Genomic DNA, 15,423 nt, shown 5'->3' with positions numbered 1-15,423 from the left:
TAGTACAGGTACTGTAGATAGCAATAAAAACGATACTACAGAGATACAAAATAAGTTAAAGGGGAAAAAAAGAACTGCAGGAACTTATCCGGCCGTGATTGGGAGTCCCATAAGGCGGCGCACAATTGGCCCAGCGTCTTCCAGGTTTGGCCGGGGTAGGTCGTCATTGTAAATTAGAATTTGTTCTTACCTGACTTACCTAGTTAAATAAATGGTTTATATATATATATATATATATATATATATATATATATATATATATATATATTTTTTTATTTTTATTTTTTGAAATAAGAATTATTATTCAAGAACGATCTAAAGTAATCTATTACAAAAATAAAGGAAACTGGAAGGAATATGGAGAAAAATGCACCAAATTCTTCCTGAATCTCCAACACAGGAACACTACCAAACATAATTTGCAGAAACTCGTTACTAAAGACTGAGTCATCTATGATTCTCTGAATTATATTTCAAGAGGAAGCGAAATATTTTAAGCAGATGTTTTATTTCCCCATCTCATCCTCACCCTCTGAATGACAATTACTGTAAGGAATTGTTTTCAAAAAATTGAAAATTAACAAAATATACAAAAAGATCATAGTGAATACCAAATTACAGAGGAAGAACTTAAGGCTATTAAATCCTTTCAGTCTGGAAAAACCCCAGGGCTTGATGGCATACCGGTACAGGTATATGAAGCCCATACAGTTAAAGTCAGAAGTTTACATACCCTTACGCTGGAGTCATTAAAATTGTTTTTCAACCACTCCACAAATTTCTTGTTAACAAACTATAGTTTTGGCAAGTCGGTTAGGACATCTACTTTGTGCATGACACAAGTAATTTTTCCAACAACTGTTTACAGACAGATTATTTCACTGTATAACAATTCCAGTGGGTCAGATGTTTACATACACTAAGTTGACTGTGCTTTTAAACAGCTTGGAAAATTCCAGAAAATGATGTCATGGCTTTAGAAGCTTCTGATAGTCTAATTGACATCATTTGAGTCAAATGGAGGGGTACCTTTGGATTATTTCAAGGCCTACCTTCAAACTCAGTGCCTCTTTGCTTGACATCATGGGAAAATCAAAAGAAATCAGCCAAGACCTCAGAAAAAAAATTGTAGACCTCCACAAGTCTGGTTCATCCTTGGAAGTGTTGATCCTAACTGACCTAAGACAGGTAATTTTTACTAGGATTAAATGTCAGGAATTGTGAAAAACTGAGTTTAAATGTGTTTGGCTAAGGTGTATGTAAACTTTGACTTCAACTGTATATAAACTCAGGGAAAAAAAATAAATGCCCTCTCAATGTCAACTGCATTTATTTTCAGCAAACTTAACATGTGTAAATATCTGTATGAACATAAGATTCAACAACAGACAAACTGAACAAGTTCCAGACATGTGACTATCAGAAATGGAATAATGTGTCCCTGAACAAAGGGGGGGTCAAAATCAAAAGTAACAGTCAGTATCTGCTGTGGCCACCAGCTGCATTAAGTACTGCAGTGCATCTCCTCCTCTTGGACTGCACCAGATTTGCCAGTTCTTGCTCTGAGATGTTTCCCCACTCTTCCACCAAGGCACCTGCAAGTTCCCGGACATTTCTGGGGGGGGAATATCCCTAGCCCTCACCCTCCGATCCAACAGGTCCCAGATGTGCTCAATGGGATTGAGATCCGGGCTCTTCGCTGACCATGGCTGAACAATGACGTTCCTGTCTTGCAGGAAATCATGCACAGAACGAGCAGTATGGCTGTTGGCATTGTCATGCTGGAGGGTCACGTCAGGATGAGCCTGCAGGAAGGGTACCACATGAGGGTGGAGGATGTCTTCCCTGTAACGCATAGCGTTGAGATTGCCTGCAATGACAACAAGCTCAGTCCGATGAAGCTGTGACACACCGCCCCAGACCATGATGGATCCTCCACCTCCAAAAAATTATTTAAAAAAAAAAAAGGTTATGTACAGGCCTCGGTGTAACGCTCATTCCTTCGACGATAAAACGCAAATCCGACCATCACCCCGGGTGAGACAAAACCGCAACTCGTCAGTGAAGAGCACTTTTTGCCAGTCCTGTCTGTTCCTGTGACGGTGGGTTTGTGCCCATAGGTGACAAACCCACCGTCGGTGGTGATGTTCGGATGTACCGATCCTGTGCAGGTGTTGTTACACGTGGTCTGCCACTGCGAGGACGATCAGCTGTCCGTCCCGTCTCCCTGTAGCGCTGTCTTAGGCGTCTCACAGTACAGATATCGCAATGTATTGCCCTGGCCACATCTGCTGTCCTCATGCCTCCTTGCAGCATGCCTAAGGCACATTCACATAGATAGGGACCCTGGGCATCTTTCTTTTGGTGTTTTTCAGAGTCAGTAGAAAGGCCTCTTTAGTATCCTAAGTTTTCATAACTGTGACCTTGATTGCCTACCATCTGTAAGCTGTTAGTGTCTTAACGACCGTTCCAGAGGTGCATGTTCATTAATTGTTGATGGTTCATTGAACAAGCATGGGAAACAGTTTTTAAACCGTTTACAATGAAGATCTGTGAAGTTATTTGGATTTTTACAAATTATCTTTGAAATACAGGTTCCTGAAAAGTTATACACATACATACATACATACATACCACACAAAGCTCCATTATTAGCTTGTTTTAACTATTCCTATAGAAACTGCCATCTGTCAGGTACTCAGCAGGAAGGTCTGATTTCACTATTATTAAAACAAGACCCAGGTGTCAAATATAAAGTTCCAGTCCATCTAAAAAAAACTGGAGGCCTCTTACACGTCAATGTTGTGATGCAAAAATACTAGCGACATGCATAGCACTCAGAATTAAAAAGGTTTTACCAGGTATTGTGCATGCTGATCAGGCATTTGTTTTACATTGACGATACATTGGAGATAATACACAACAACTACTAGAAATAATAGAACATGAAACATCTAAGAATCCAGGCAAGGTATTTATAGCGGAGTTTGAAAAGGCCTTCGATAACTAAGACTGGATTGTATTCATAAGTGCCTGGATTTCTTAGATTCGGTTGAGTCTCTTACAAAATGGGTAAAAGTAGTGTATAACAACCCTAGGTGTAAAATAGTAAATAGTGGCTACTAGTTTTGAATTGTCAAGAGGAGTTCAACTAGGGTGTCCGCTGTCTGCATATCTATTCGTTATGGCCATTTAAAATGCTAGCTATTAAAATCAGATCAAATAAGAGAGGATTAGAAATTCAAGGATTAAAAACAAAAGTGTCCATGTATGCTGATTTACTCAAGTTTTAGATTAAGCCCACAAGCTAGATCCCTGCAATGACTCATTGAAGATCTAGATAAGTTTTAGTCCAGAAAAGTTAAGTGTACAATAAATTCAAATCATTTGAGCAAAAAAATATTTTGCTTTATCTGAGATGCCAAACCAGACAAGATAAAGCGTGCCTATCTATATAATAAATATCAACTGGCTGGGTTGAGATGAGTAAATATAAAAACACTAAACCACTCTAAAAGCTTCACTTACACAAAAGTTTTACTTGAACCCTAAATAGTTCTCAAGTAGAACTATGAAAAGCTCATCCATTGTTTAAAAAAGGCATTTTGTGCAGATTGCCATGTCTCATTTTTGATTAATTGAAAATGTAACCTTTTTCAAAGTATCTCTCTTTTTCAAACAAGCATTGCAGAGCTGGTTACAATTTCATCCCCCTGAAAAGATAGTTGTTCTATCACAACAAATATTATGGTTGAACTCAATTGTGCTGGTTGATAAAAATACCTGTATTTTTGGAAAAGGTTATTTTGTTTTTAAATGATATTGTAAATTGCAATGGTAGAGTAATGTCTTTCATGGAGTTATCAGAATTGTATGGGAAGGTCTGCTCAATCCAAGACTACAACCAATTGATTACAGCATTACCCCCAAAAATTGAGGTGGCAGGTGGCAGCGGGAGGAGGTAGGGAAATGGTCTGTCTGCTCAATTTAAATCATCAAAACTGGCAGAGGAATAAAAATAATCATAAATAGGAAAGTATACCAGTTTCATTTGAGGACCAGGATGTTGACAGCTGTGTCATACAGACAGCAAAATAGCTGGGAAGAGATTTTTGATGTACCGATTTCATGGTACAGGGTGTATGAGTTGATACATAAAACTACAAGATTCAAGACGTCATGCTTTTCAGCTGCAATTATTATATAGAATGGCCTGTTTCTTGTCTCAGATTCAGGAATGGCCGAAAAAGCATAACAATCTAAAATTGACTCTAGAAATATCATTGTTGGGAGATCTGGAGAGACCAGTCAATTACTAATACTCTTAGTAAAAGTATTTATCTTCAACGCGCAATCTGTGGATTCTATTCGATTACATAGATTCAAATTGTATGTTAAACATCACAGCATAGATGAAAGACATATGGCGCGTAGAAATCAGAAGAGGGTGGCCAGCAGAGATAGGTGGGATGGGCTGAGGGAAGCCGAGGGTTGGGATGTGAAATTGGAGACAAGTGGGAGTAGAGTTGCTGGACGGGGGATAGAATGACGGTCAAAGATAAAAGTATGTTTGAATAACAATGAGGGGCAACGTTGTTACATGTAATGCCTGGTTGCCTGAGGCTGATGCCACGCAGGTTTTGTACGTGTGTACACATGCATATACACACACTTGCATTCAAACCCACACACACACGTAAATGGGGGGGGGTTCAGATGGTTGAGGGGCAGCTCTCGGGGGAACTGTGGGGGATCTTGGAGGACTGGCAGTTGGGAGCTTGGGCCGGTGGCTGATAGGTCACTGGTTTGGGTCCCCGTTTTTGACCTTGAGCAGGGCGTTGACACAGGTTGCTTCTGTGGTTCGCTCTGGATGGGAGTCTGTTAGATAACTGAATGTAATTTAAAATGCTGAGCGGCTTCACTGCTAGTAGATTATATATGTTTTAATATTCAATTATGTTTTTATTATATAATAAAAATAAAAACAAAAATGTCTAGTGTCAAACTTTCTTTTGCAGGAAGTGCACAGAGATACATCCAAATCTTTAGATAATTAATGCTTAGATCGATCTGAGACATTCATAGTTACTCATTGTCACATTCTTTAACAGTCTGCATGCAAAGCATAGGCCTATTGATTATATTATAGCGCATCGTAATATAACACTGTCGGTGTGTTACATGAATAAATTCTTCAATACAACTTCAAATCACAACAATTATATTTCCATGTTGAGTGCAAAAGCCTAAAGCTAGCTAGATGAATAATTACACTTGAACTTGGATCTTTCGTTTCTACATTTCCTGACACTCCATTGCCGGCAAGCACGGATCAGTATTGTATAGCAATCAGTAAAACATGAATCCTGAAGTCTGCAGGCATAGCCATTCAGATTTTACATTCTAATGTTAGCCTACATGCATAATTGTAGCCTACTTCGCAATATCACTGCCATTTTATTAAAGGATTCTTCAGTGATGAAAGAAAAGTTTTCATCCATGCTTTATGAGCTCAGTAGACCTGACTGCCTAACTCATCACTCTCGGGATTTCATTCATTCTCATAAACAAACGTTTTTCTACAAAGGATATTGACGTTAGGTCTGTCCTTGCCATCACAGTTCCATCTTGTATAACGGTTCAAACACACCGACATTTCACAAAATAGTACGCAGCGTCATCTGGATATATATGCAACAAAGGTTCAACATTTTGACACATACGTTCGATATATCCAATGTACGCACCACACTGAACGCACTGCAACGCAGCGTTTAATTGGAAATGAACGTAATTCTGGTGTACCAAAATGCAATTACACTGTCGTTGCGTTCAAAGCGTAATGGTTATATTCTCCTCCCAGTAGCAAGTGGGATATATAAATTCTGATTTGTGGTTTTCAACTTCAAGATATGGTTGCCTGTAGCCCATTAATGATAATTTCAGTTTGTGTGGTCATTCCAACAATTTTGTTCATGGTTACAGGTGGTTTAGAATGTACAATTATTCATTTTGTTAGACAGTTTATCCTCTTGAGTCCGGGCTTTACTAAGGATTCTTCTCATCCGTGTACTTCTGGCCGATTATCAGGTTTAGTAGTTTGCAGGCCTTTGCCCTACCTTACTGAGAAACGGTAAACCTATAGTGGGGCAAGTTATTTCAATTTATGCTCCAATGTGCCTCGCAAATAAAAGGCTAAAACAGTGGCTACCAACAGGTCGATCGTGATCTCCAAGCATTTCTGTAAAAAACAACAACGATAAAGCCCAAGACAATACAGTTTGGTTTGGAAACTCTGATAAAGCCTTGCGTTCCTATTTATTTTATTTATTTCGCGCTGTTAACGGTAGGTGCACTTGATTCAACAGCCCTAGTGCAGGGAAGGAAAAGTGGGCTACAATTATGCATGTAGGCCAACATTATAAATGTAATCATGTTCACTATGCCTACAGACTTTCGGATATATGTAGTTGTTATTACTCATATTCTACATCAAAATGCTCTCAGCCCTCAGATGAAGTTGTTTCACCCCGTATGTCCTCTCGGTGCGGTCAATTCCTGGTTCCCTATGGTTTACAACTTCTCTTGGGCCTTTTGTCCCTTCCCGAAACATATGTTTGGCTCATCTGGTTTTCCACGCTTCTTGTTACTACCTTCACTCTTAACAGGTTCTGCTGCACTACCATTATAGCTTGCAAAATTGTTTTATAAATTCAATTTCTTTCTGAGAAAGAGGTATACATTCAAAATCTTGAATTTAAGGGGATACAGGTAATTTTAGATAGTTGGTACATAACCTTTAAACAATAGATACAGTAAATAAGAGAAATATCACTTCTATGTGAAGGGAACAATTAATTTGTTAAAGAGCTGTAAGTATGACCATTTTCCACAACAGATGGTCTACAAAGTGGTGTAGACATGTTTTTTTCTACCAGTGTAAAAACAGATCTAGGAAGTATAACGTCAAATTGCTTCCAGTCACCCCAACAATTATTTTATACATACAAAAATCTATTCCCCCTATTATCCGGCGATTGCTGCGATTGTTTTTCTAAACGTTAGATATTCTAAATGGATTATGGTTAAACAGTTTCCAGTAGAGTAAAACTTGTTGATGAAAAGAAAGCTTAAAAGGCTTTACAATTCTGAAAAGTAAAGTCGCAGCGCAAAACAAAATCTATACCTAAAACATAATCTAAATTCAAAAGGTTAAATTCTGGACTGTCGCCTCATTCATCTTAAATACAAAATGCTGGAATATAGAGCAAAAAATGTCAATCTTAGCCTCAGTGTCAAAATACATAGTCCAAATAGATATGGTGAGGACTGTATATCTTGTCAAACTCTCCGTGTGTGTATAAGACCAAAACAATGTCGCTGGTAGGAAGTAAAACTGAAGTGTGTCACTGCCTTGACTCACAGTGAGCCCATTTGACATCTCTTTCTGTTGTCCATTGAAAGTTTTCAATAACTGTTCAAGGAACTATCAATCTGCTGACAGACATGATCTCGCGCAAAGATCGTAAGCAGTTGTTTGTGTACTTTTCCAATGTACCAGCCTCCTAGAGAGAGAAAAAGAGAGCGAGTGATAGAGAAAAGTAAGCCAAGTATCAACAACAGGTTGAGTTATGAGTACAACTTAGCTATTTAGCGAATATTAAAATGTTACGTAATTATGTTACGAAATTTGCTAGAAAAAAAGCAAACCTGGCACAGTCGGGGCAGCATTGATGAAAGGTAATTGAACCCCATTGGCTCCTGGCTATACCATATGCTGTCACTGGTGATGACCATCTTCTTAGGATGGAGGTAGAGGGCGGTGGCATCTGATGGGATCTTGCTCAGATACTTCTCCAAGGAGGCGACTGGACAGAGGTGACTACCAGGGTTCTGAAACATGATTCCACAGCGATTCTGCCAGTTCTGCTCTTCGGCATCTTTGTGGTTCGGTCTTTCCTCGTTGGAAGTCATCGTTGCATATTTTGCTCCGTTTTCATCGTACTTTATTACAAACGACTGTGGCGTTAGCCGCCTATTGCCCTCCTTTCCTCTGGGGCCAAAGTGTAACTGGATATCAAACCACACTTTGTTGACTAGCCCTCTGGGTGTGTAGGGGCTTAGCACAGTAGAGTTTTGAAGAATCTCAAGGTCTTGTGCTTTAATCACCTTAGGATGGGTAGTTTTGTCCCTGCCCTCTCGTCTGATTTTCTTTAGTACCCCAATAAATACATTATTAGAGGAGGTAAACTCACTGTCCTTCATCAAGCACCAGGCTCTGCTAAGGGGAGGGAGGTTAATGAATCTGTTCACGCCAGCCCGGATTCCGATATAGCTCGGGATACAATACTCCCCACCTTTACCCCTTCGAACAGAACAGTAAAAATCTCGCAATAGCACATTCATTTCAGATTTCTCAATGGTTGAAAAATCCACTATCATCTGTTTCTCTGACAGCCAGTCCTTGAAGCAGTTTATAGCCCACAAAGTTTGCTTGTTGGTTGCTTGTACAATGCTGCTCTTTTCTAGTTGATCTAATACTTCAGTGTCTACCTCTGCATGTCTTGACACCGTGGGCCTATCCGTATCCATGTTCAGACACTCTTCTATGAACAGATCAAATGAATCAAATGTTATGTTCGCAAATTCATCCATGGGATAACTCTGACAATGTTTTGTTAAGGCATCAGCATGCTTCAGTTTGGCTAGTGGCTAGGCGAACCGAATTAGTGTGCTCCCTTAAAATGACCTTTGCTTGAAAAACGAGAAAAATACTGCAACAGTACTGTTCATCCATTTTGAGACGCCGTTGCCAGTATACGCTTCCTAAAAACAGTCAGAATGAATCTAAAATAACGCTGTCATTCATTTATGTTTTTGCAGAGATCTTAGTCTCACAATTTTACATCTAACTTAGACGTTTGGTGCAGTATTTATTAATGAAAAGATTTGCATCAAAACGAGTCGTCTCTCGTTGAATGACAAAAAAAATACTTTATTGAAGAATCCCTATTGTTGACCAATCACCGAAGGGGCGTAGACTTCAGCTACAAACTTCGGCTTGCCTTAAGAAATAAAAAATGTGTGCCCGAACAGCCGAAAAAGAACCTCACCGAAGTCCAAAAACAAACAAAAAATGTCAAACTCATCCAAACTTTTTGGCTGGGAAGCATGCGGACGCCTTTACAATGTTGCAGAACGTAAATAATGCACACAGTGATAACTTTGAGTGAAAGTGAAAAGGTAGCCATGAGGCTATCCCATATTAAATCAATTACCTTTGTGTTTTTCTAGCTGATCTAATACTTCAGTGTCTACCTCTGCATGTCTTGACACCGTAGGCCTATCCGTATCCATGTTCAGCCACTCTTCTACAAAAACAGATCAAATAAATCAAATGTTATGTTTGCAAATCCATCTATTGGGTAGCCGTTACAATGTAACAGAATGTAAATAATGCACAGTGATACCAAATATACTTTTAACTAACCCAAGAGTCTTCATCCGCGTTGGTTACAATGAGAGTAAATGAAGCACAGTGGGCAAAACAAGCAAGGAGATGGGCAGAGCTAAGCACGAGCTAGCAAGATACTATTTGCGCATTTTATTTGCATATTTCTGTTAGGGAAGTGTGTGTGTGTGCACGCAAGAACTCAATTCGCCCTTGGACTCCTTCTAAACAACGTTTTTTGATTTATTCCACCAGTGACGTATCTGGTATATTTTGTCTGTAGTGATACTTTTGAGAGTTAAAGTGATGAAGTAGCCTTGAGGTTATTTTTTTTAATGCAATCAAACTTTCTATACATGCTTATAGTATAAATTATGAGGACGTGAATCTTGGACCTGAATGACCAACCTCAGTGGATAGAGGTGCTCAGTTTGCCCATTTTGGACCCCCCAGTCTATCATGAAATACCTATATCTCTGTCACTAATAAAGATAAGTTTGTTTTTAATATAATTTGAAAGCTTAAAAACACAGGACCGTAAAACTATTTAATATTGTTGTAAATTAAAAATGCAATTTTATAATCTACATCGCAAAGCTAAATAATAGCAAATTATTGATACCATCCTTATTTTGTTTCAGCTCCAGTTATAGTATTAATTGAATAATCCACTCAAATGTTTAGTTGCCTTTTTTCTTCTTCATTAGTGCACTGTTGATACAGTTCCAAAATGTTTTGCATGTCAGCAATCAATTTGTCAAGATATAGCAAAGTGTATTGTGCCACATCATCATGATGATGCGTTTTGCAACATATGATGCATTTTACATCACCATGACAATGTGGCAAAATACAAAAATGTAGATTTTGATTGTACAGAACCTTAAGCCTAAGTAAATTAAAATATACCAGTTATACCTGTGGTTTTTATTCTCTTTTGCGCTTGAGTGGTTGCACTGTCTTCAGCTTCGATTATATCTCCATCTGTGTGATAAATGGCACACGGGTGAGAACTGCAAATATACAATGTGACACAGATTATATATATTTTTCAACATAAAAAGAGCCTCTTTCTTTATCCAGGACTAAAAAGCACTTTCATTAGAGATTCCCAATCGAGCATGCTTTTTAGGCCCGGATTACTCTGTCTCAGGGAAACCGGCTCCTAATGCTTACCTCTCCACATTTTTCTTTTTGGCCTTTGCATTTCTTGGTCCTGGGGCTCAGAGGAGTCAGAGGATTCATCCATTGGTGTAGGGGTTCCCACTGGATTGTTTTGTGTGGAGGGTTTGCCTGGCTGTATTGGTGAGGGGATTTTTGGCTGTATTGGTCTGGGGATTTTGGGCTGTATTGGTCTGGGGATTTTGGGCTGTATTGGTGTGGGAGTTCCGTTCATGCAGATGGATGTGGGGATTCCGTTCAGGCAGATGTATGTGGGGATTCCATCTAGCTTGGTTGGTGTGGCGGGTTTGCCTGGGTCTGTTGGTGTGGGGAGTCTGTCTAGTTCGGCTGGTGCAGGGGTTCCCACTGAATCCATTGGTGAAGGGGTTCCCAATGTTTTGGTTGATGTGGAGTGTTTGCCTGGCTCTGTTAGTGTGGCGATTTTGTTCAGGCTGATGGATGTGGTAATTCCATCTGGCATAGTTGGTACAGGGGTTCCTGATGGATCAATTGCTGTAGGAGTTGCCACTAGATTGGTTGGTGTAGTGATTCCCACTGGATTGGTTGGTGTGGAGGGTTTGCCTGGCTCGGTTGGTGTGGGGATTAGGTTCAGTTGTAAAGATATGGGGATTCCGTCTCGCTTGGTTGGTGCCGGGAATCCCACTGGATTGATAGTTGTAGGGGTTCCCACTGGATTGATAGTTGTAGGGGTTCCCACTGGATTGATAGTTGTAGGGGTTCCCACTGGATTGATTAGTGTGTTGGGTATGCCCGTTTCTGTTGGTGTGGGTATTACGTTCAGTTGGATGGAGATGGGTATTCTGTGTAGCTCTGTCGATAGAGGGGTTCCCACTGGATCGACTGTTGTAGGTGTTCCCTCTACCTCGGCTGGTGCGGGGGTCCCTTCTGGCTCTGGAGACACTGGGGAGCACTGAAATTGGGACTCGGTGCCGAGTGTGACTGCATTATAAAGAATGATAGTTATTCAAATAATCACTACAATAAGCATCAGAAGCTTTTATTTGCATGACAAATAAAGAAACATGAGATACACTACCGAGAAACCCAAAGCTCATCTTCAAGCAAAACTACAGTGAGCTGGTTACAAAGACTAACAAAACATAGAGATCTGGAGAATACTGACTATACACGGGGTTCATTAATGCCATAAAAAATGGTTTCTCTTCCCAGGTTCCTTTAATCTTTTCTTACCTCTTCATTTTTTAATTTTAAACATTGGACTCCAATCATGTAATTTGCCTGGGCTAACAAAACCCATCGTATTTGTAAAGCTCACTTACAAAAGCCCAAGGAAAGTGTCGGCCTAGGCCTACCAATCTTTAAAACATTAATACTGGGCCGATAAATTTCCCTGATAAATTGGACACTGATGCCCCCCTGTGGGTAAATATTGAAGTCAAGACCGCAACAAAATCCTCTCTTCCAGCCATGCCTTTTTTTTTTTTTTTAACTAGGCAAGTCAGTTAAGAACAAATTCTTATTTAAAATGCCGGCCTACCACAGCCAAATACCTCCCTTAACCCGGACGACGCTGGGCCAATTGTGCGCCGCCCTATGGGACTCCCGACCACGGCCAGTTGTGATACAGCCCGGGATTGAACCAAGAATCGAACCAGGGTCTGTAGTGACACCTCTAGCACGAAGATGAAGTGCCTTAGACCACTGCGCCACTCGGGAACAAAGCAGAGTGCCTAAACAAACTGACAGGCAATACCTTTCTTTTGAGAAATGTGTTTATGGTGCCTAATACCTCTGTATACACATCAATATGTTTTAATTATTATTTTGCTCCATCCAGGTCTGATAAGGTATTTGTTGAGTGGGGGGAGAAGGGACTGGCCACATTAGAACATATTGATAAGCAATTTGCATCATTCAACCAGTTACAGAACACATTTGAACTCTCCCATTTCTTATGCTATCTACACGCAAGACACTGAAGGAAGATTAAACATTTTGAAACTCTCCCCTCCCTGTACAACATTTATTTTATTACCCGCTAAAGTTCCCTCCCAACTCAAAACACCTCATCTCACAGTCTGTCTCCTTTTTCTATAACTATATGGAGGCCTCTACTAGTCACCCCAAGGAGACCTAGGGTAGCTAAAGAGTTAAATATTGAGATCTCAGACGATATCTGGGGAGAAGCCCTGTCTAGAATTTCACTCTTGTTCCATCAATGTCAGATATCAATTGATATAAAGTAATGCATACTTTGCAAAGCCAAACTACATAGAATTTACCCTCAGGTCTTCCCACTGTGTGACAGATGTAAAGCCCCAGAAGGGTTCATTACGTTTGTGGTATTCAAAAGGTATGAGAGGGCCATTGAACCTGACCCAGAACTTGCTCTCTTCGGCAGCTCAGAGACTGTTTTAAAATCATTCTAAGGAGGAACAACAGGCTCTGATGTTTGGTATGGTGGCTGCCCCCCAAAAATTTTTTTACAGAATGCAAGTCACCCACCCCCCCTTGCTTCCAGAGATGGCTATCAAAAATTATTAACACCATAAACATGGAAAATATTAGTTTTTACAAGACTATTCCTAAGTATTTTGTCTGTAATGTCTTTTTCGTTATGTGTCGGATCCCAGTAAGACTAGCTGTCGCCATTGGCATCAGCTAATGGGGATCCTAATAAATCAAATCAAGATTTAGTTTCCGTTTTTGGATAGAGATTATGAACGCTTATTGTTGTTGTAACTATCATATTGTTGTCACTTAAAGAAAATATTCACAGATTTCTAACGTTATATCGTCATATTGCATAGCTCAGATACACATGAAAACATGAAATGATCACGGGAATTGATAAAACGTCACTCAAAGATGCACAAATACAATATAACATTCAAAATGGGTGAATCTTTCCTTTATGCAATATTCTACTTTATGTCTGGCAGCTGAGTTTGAGTAATACATTGTAAAAGAAAATCCTCCTAAAATAAAATATTTAAAAAAGAAAAAAAACATGGAACTCGAGGTACACTTACCATTCAGAAGACCTAAATAAATGTTTCTCAATGTTTCAATAGAGCCCGTTTCTTTTATGACTTGGGGGTGAGGGCAAAAGGAATCCATATCGATATGTTTTGTTCCCCGTCTCCTTTTTCCAAGCAGGAGAAGGGGAACAAATCCTAGAGTGTGTAATTTGTAGAGCTGAAACACAGAATCAGACATTCAGATTTAAAGTAGTAGCTAGCCTAGAATTTGAAAAATATTATTATTATTATTATTATTATTATTATTTAACATTGTTATATGGGGAGGGGGAACACTTACCAATACTTTTGTGGAAGTCAATATCTGAGAGCTATTATTATAATGGGTGCAATCATTGTGGCCCCATTCGTTATCATACTTCTTCATTGCTTGTAACATCTTCTTCTCTTTTGGATGGTTAAAGAAACAACTGTTGCAGGTCTTACTAAACACAGTGGTTTGTGTCTGACACTGTATACACAGTGAGCCTGACATTTCATCCCTTTTAAAATCTGAAGAGAGAAATGATAAGCAGTTTAGTCATGCCAACTACTACAATCAGCTAGATAGCTATCTAGCTAACAAGCCAGGTAAATACCGTGAAAGGCAACACAGTAACTGGGCAGGGGATTCTAACTTCAGTCCAGGGGAACGTTTGCTAACTAGCAAATATAAAACTACACATTAGCTAGCAAGTTTACAAGGTATTTGGTAGCTGGGCAGAGCACTGACATTCAACTGAACCAGCAAAGGTACACATCACATAGGTCCTAGGATTAGATATCCTAATAAAATGGCAATGGAGAAAAATCAAACAAACGAAAAATGAAGAAGACTGCTAGCAGCCAGCAACATTTGGGGTGTATTCAAGCAGTCATAACTGAAAAAAAACGTTTTGCAACGGGAAACTTTTTGCAACAAAAACTAGAGTTTCTATTGGACGAATTCAGGTAGGCCCCTCCCGTTTGGTTCCTAGTGAAAACATCCCATGCTTTTGTAGCATAGCAACAAGGTCTTTGTTTTGAACAGTTCTTGGTCTAGCAAACGCGCTCTCCAGTGTGCAGATTAATTTAAAAAATGAATATTCGTTTTTTTAAATTGTAATTTTTAAGCTAGTTGCTGTAAACATTTCATAGCAGTACACATACGACCGTGCAATATGATGAATATAGTCACAGGTAAATGGGTTGCCCGACGCCATTTTCCTGTGACTATATTATTGATATAGCACGGCCTTTCTTAACGTTACTGCTCTTCTAAAACCTTTAGAACATGTATAAAACGCAACATAATCAATATTTCTTACCGTCTCGAAATGAACGTAGAGCTAGTTACTAGCTCAGAGATCTCGCAGTTGACTTTGCCCCTCTACTGTTCTTGCTGAAATGATTCGAATTTTCTAAACGTTTACTGCCTGCTGCTGCTGCTGGTAGTAATAAAACAATGACTTCCGGTTTTGTGCCTTCAAAATAAAAGCGCTGCTTTGAATAAAAGTTTAAAACATTGTTCAAATTCAATACATTTTCTTTATTGGCCATTTTAACAAGCTACTGCTGCAGTGCTACACAGTCAGTGAGCACGGTTACATGCACACTATAAAATGTGCATGTGACTGTGGATAGTCAGATTAATATTGGGTAATATAGAGTAATATGGGGTCACTAGCCCCCCCCAAAGAGCAATGTCCAATTGTTGACACAAAAAAGCACATTTTGGTAAAAAAAAAAAAAAAAAAGATCGGTATGTGGATGATGGTAATGTTTAGGCAAACAAACTATGAAGGGAAATAAGTAGCTACAGTTTACACC

The 15,423-nt window shown here is 39.4% G+C and overlaps 1 protein-coding gene across 1 annotated transcript; it reads right to left on the bottom strand.

The window, feature by feature from the left end:
- Window positions 1-4,925: 4,925 nt before the first annotated feature.
- Window positions 4,926-15,068, bottom strand: LOC106564780 (proteoglycan 4). The gene is made up of 8 exons (XM_014131144.2): window positions 14,922-15,068; window positions 13,916-14,127; window positions 13,627-13,792; window positions 10,628-11,572; window positions 10,370-10,435; window positions 9,279-9,371; window positions 7,711-8,606; window positions 4,926-7,565 (listed from the first exon to the last, which is right to left on the bottom strand). Exons 2-8 carry the CDS (start codon window positions 14,108-14,110, stop codon window positions 7,479-7,481), a joined length of 2,448 nt encoding a protein of 815 aa, XP_013986619.2. The 5' UTR covers window positions 14,111-14,127; window positions 14,922-15,068; the 3' UTR covers window positions 4,926-7,478.
- Window positions 15,069-15,423: the final 355 nt, after the last annotated feature.

This window comes from Salmo salar, chromosome ssa12 (assembly GCF_905237065.1).
Source record: "Salmo salar chromosome ssa12, Ssal_v3.1, whole genome shotgun sequence".
Taxonomy (NCBI): Eukaryota; Metazoa; Chordata; class Actinopteri; order Salmoniformes; family Salmonidae; genus Salmo; species Salmo salar.
This window is presented reverse-complemented; position numbering and strand designations above follow the sequence as displayed.

Coding starts and splice junctions, on each gene's coding strand:
- LOC106564780 (XM_014131144.2), bottom strand. CDS start 14,110: ATGTCAGGCTCACTGTGTATACAGTGTCAGACACAAACCACTGTGTTT. Junction 9,372..10,369: donor AAAGAGAATAAAAACCACAG/GTATAACTGGTA, acceptor CTGTTTTTGTAG/AAGAGTGGCTGAACATGGAT. Junction 8,607..9,278: donor TCAGCTAGAAAAACACAAAG/GTAATTGATTTA, acceptor ATCTGTTCATAG/AAGAGTGTCTGAACATGGAT.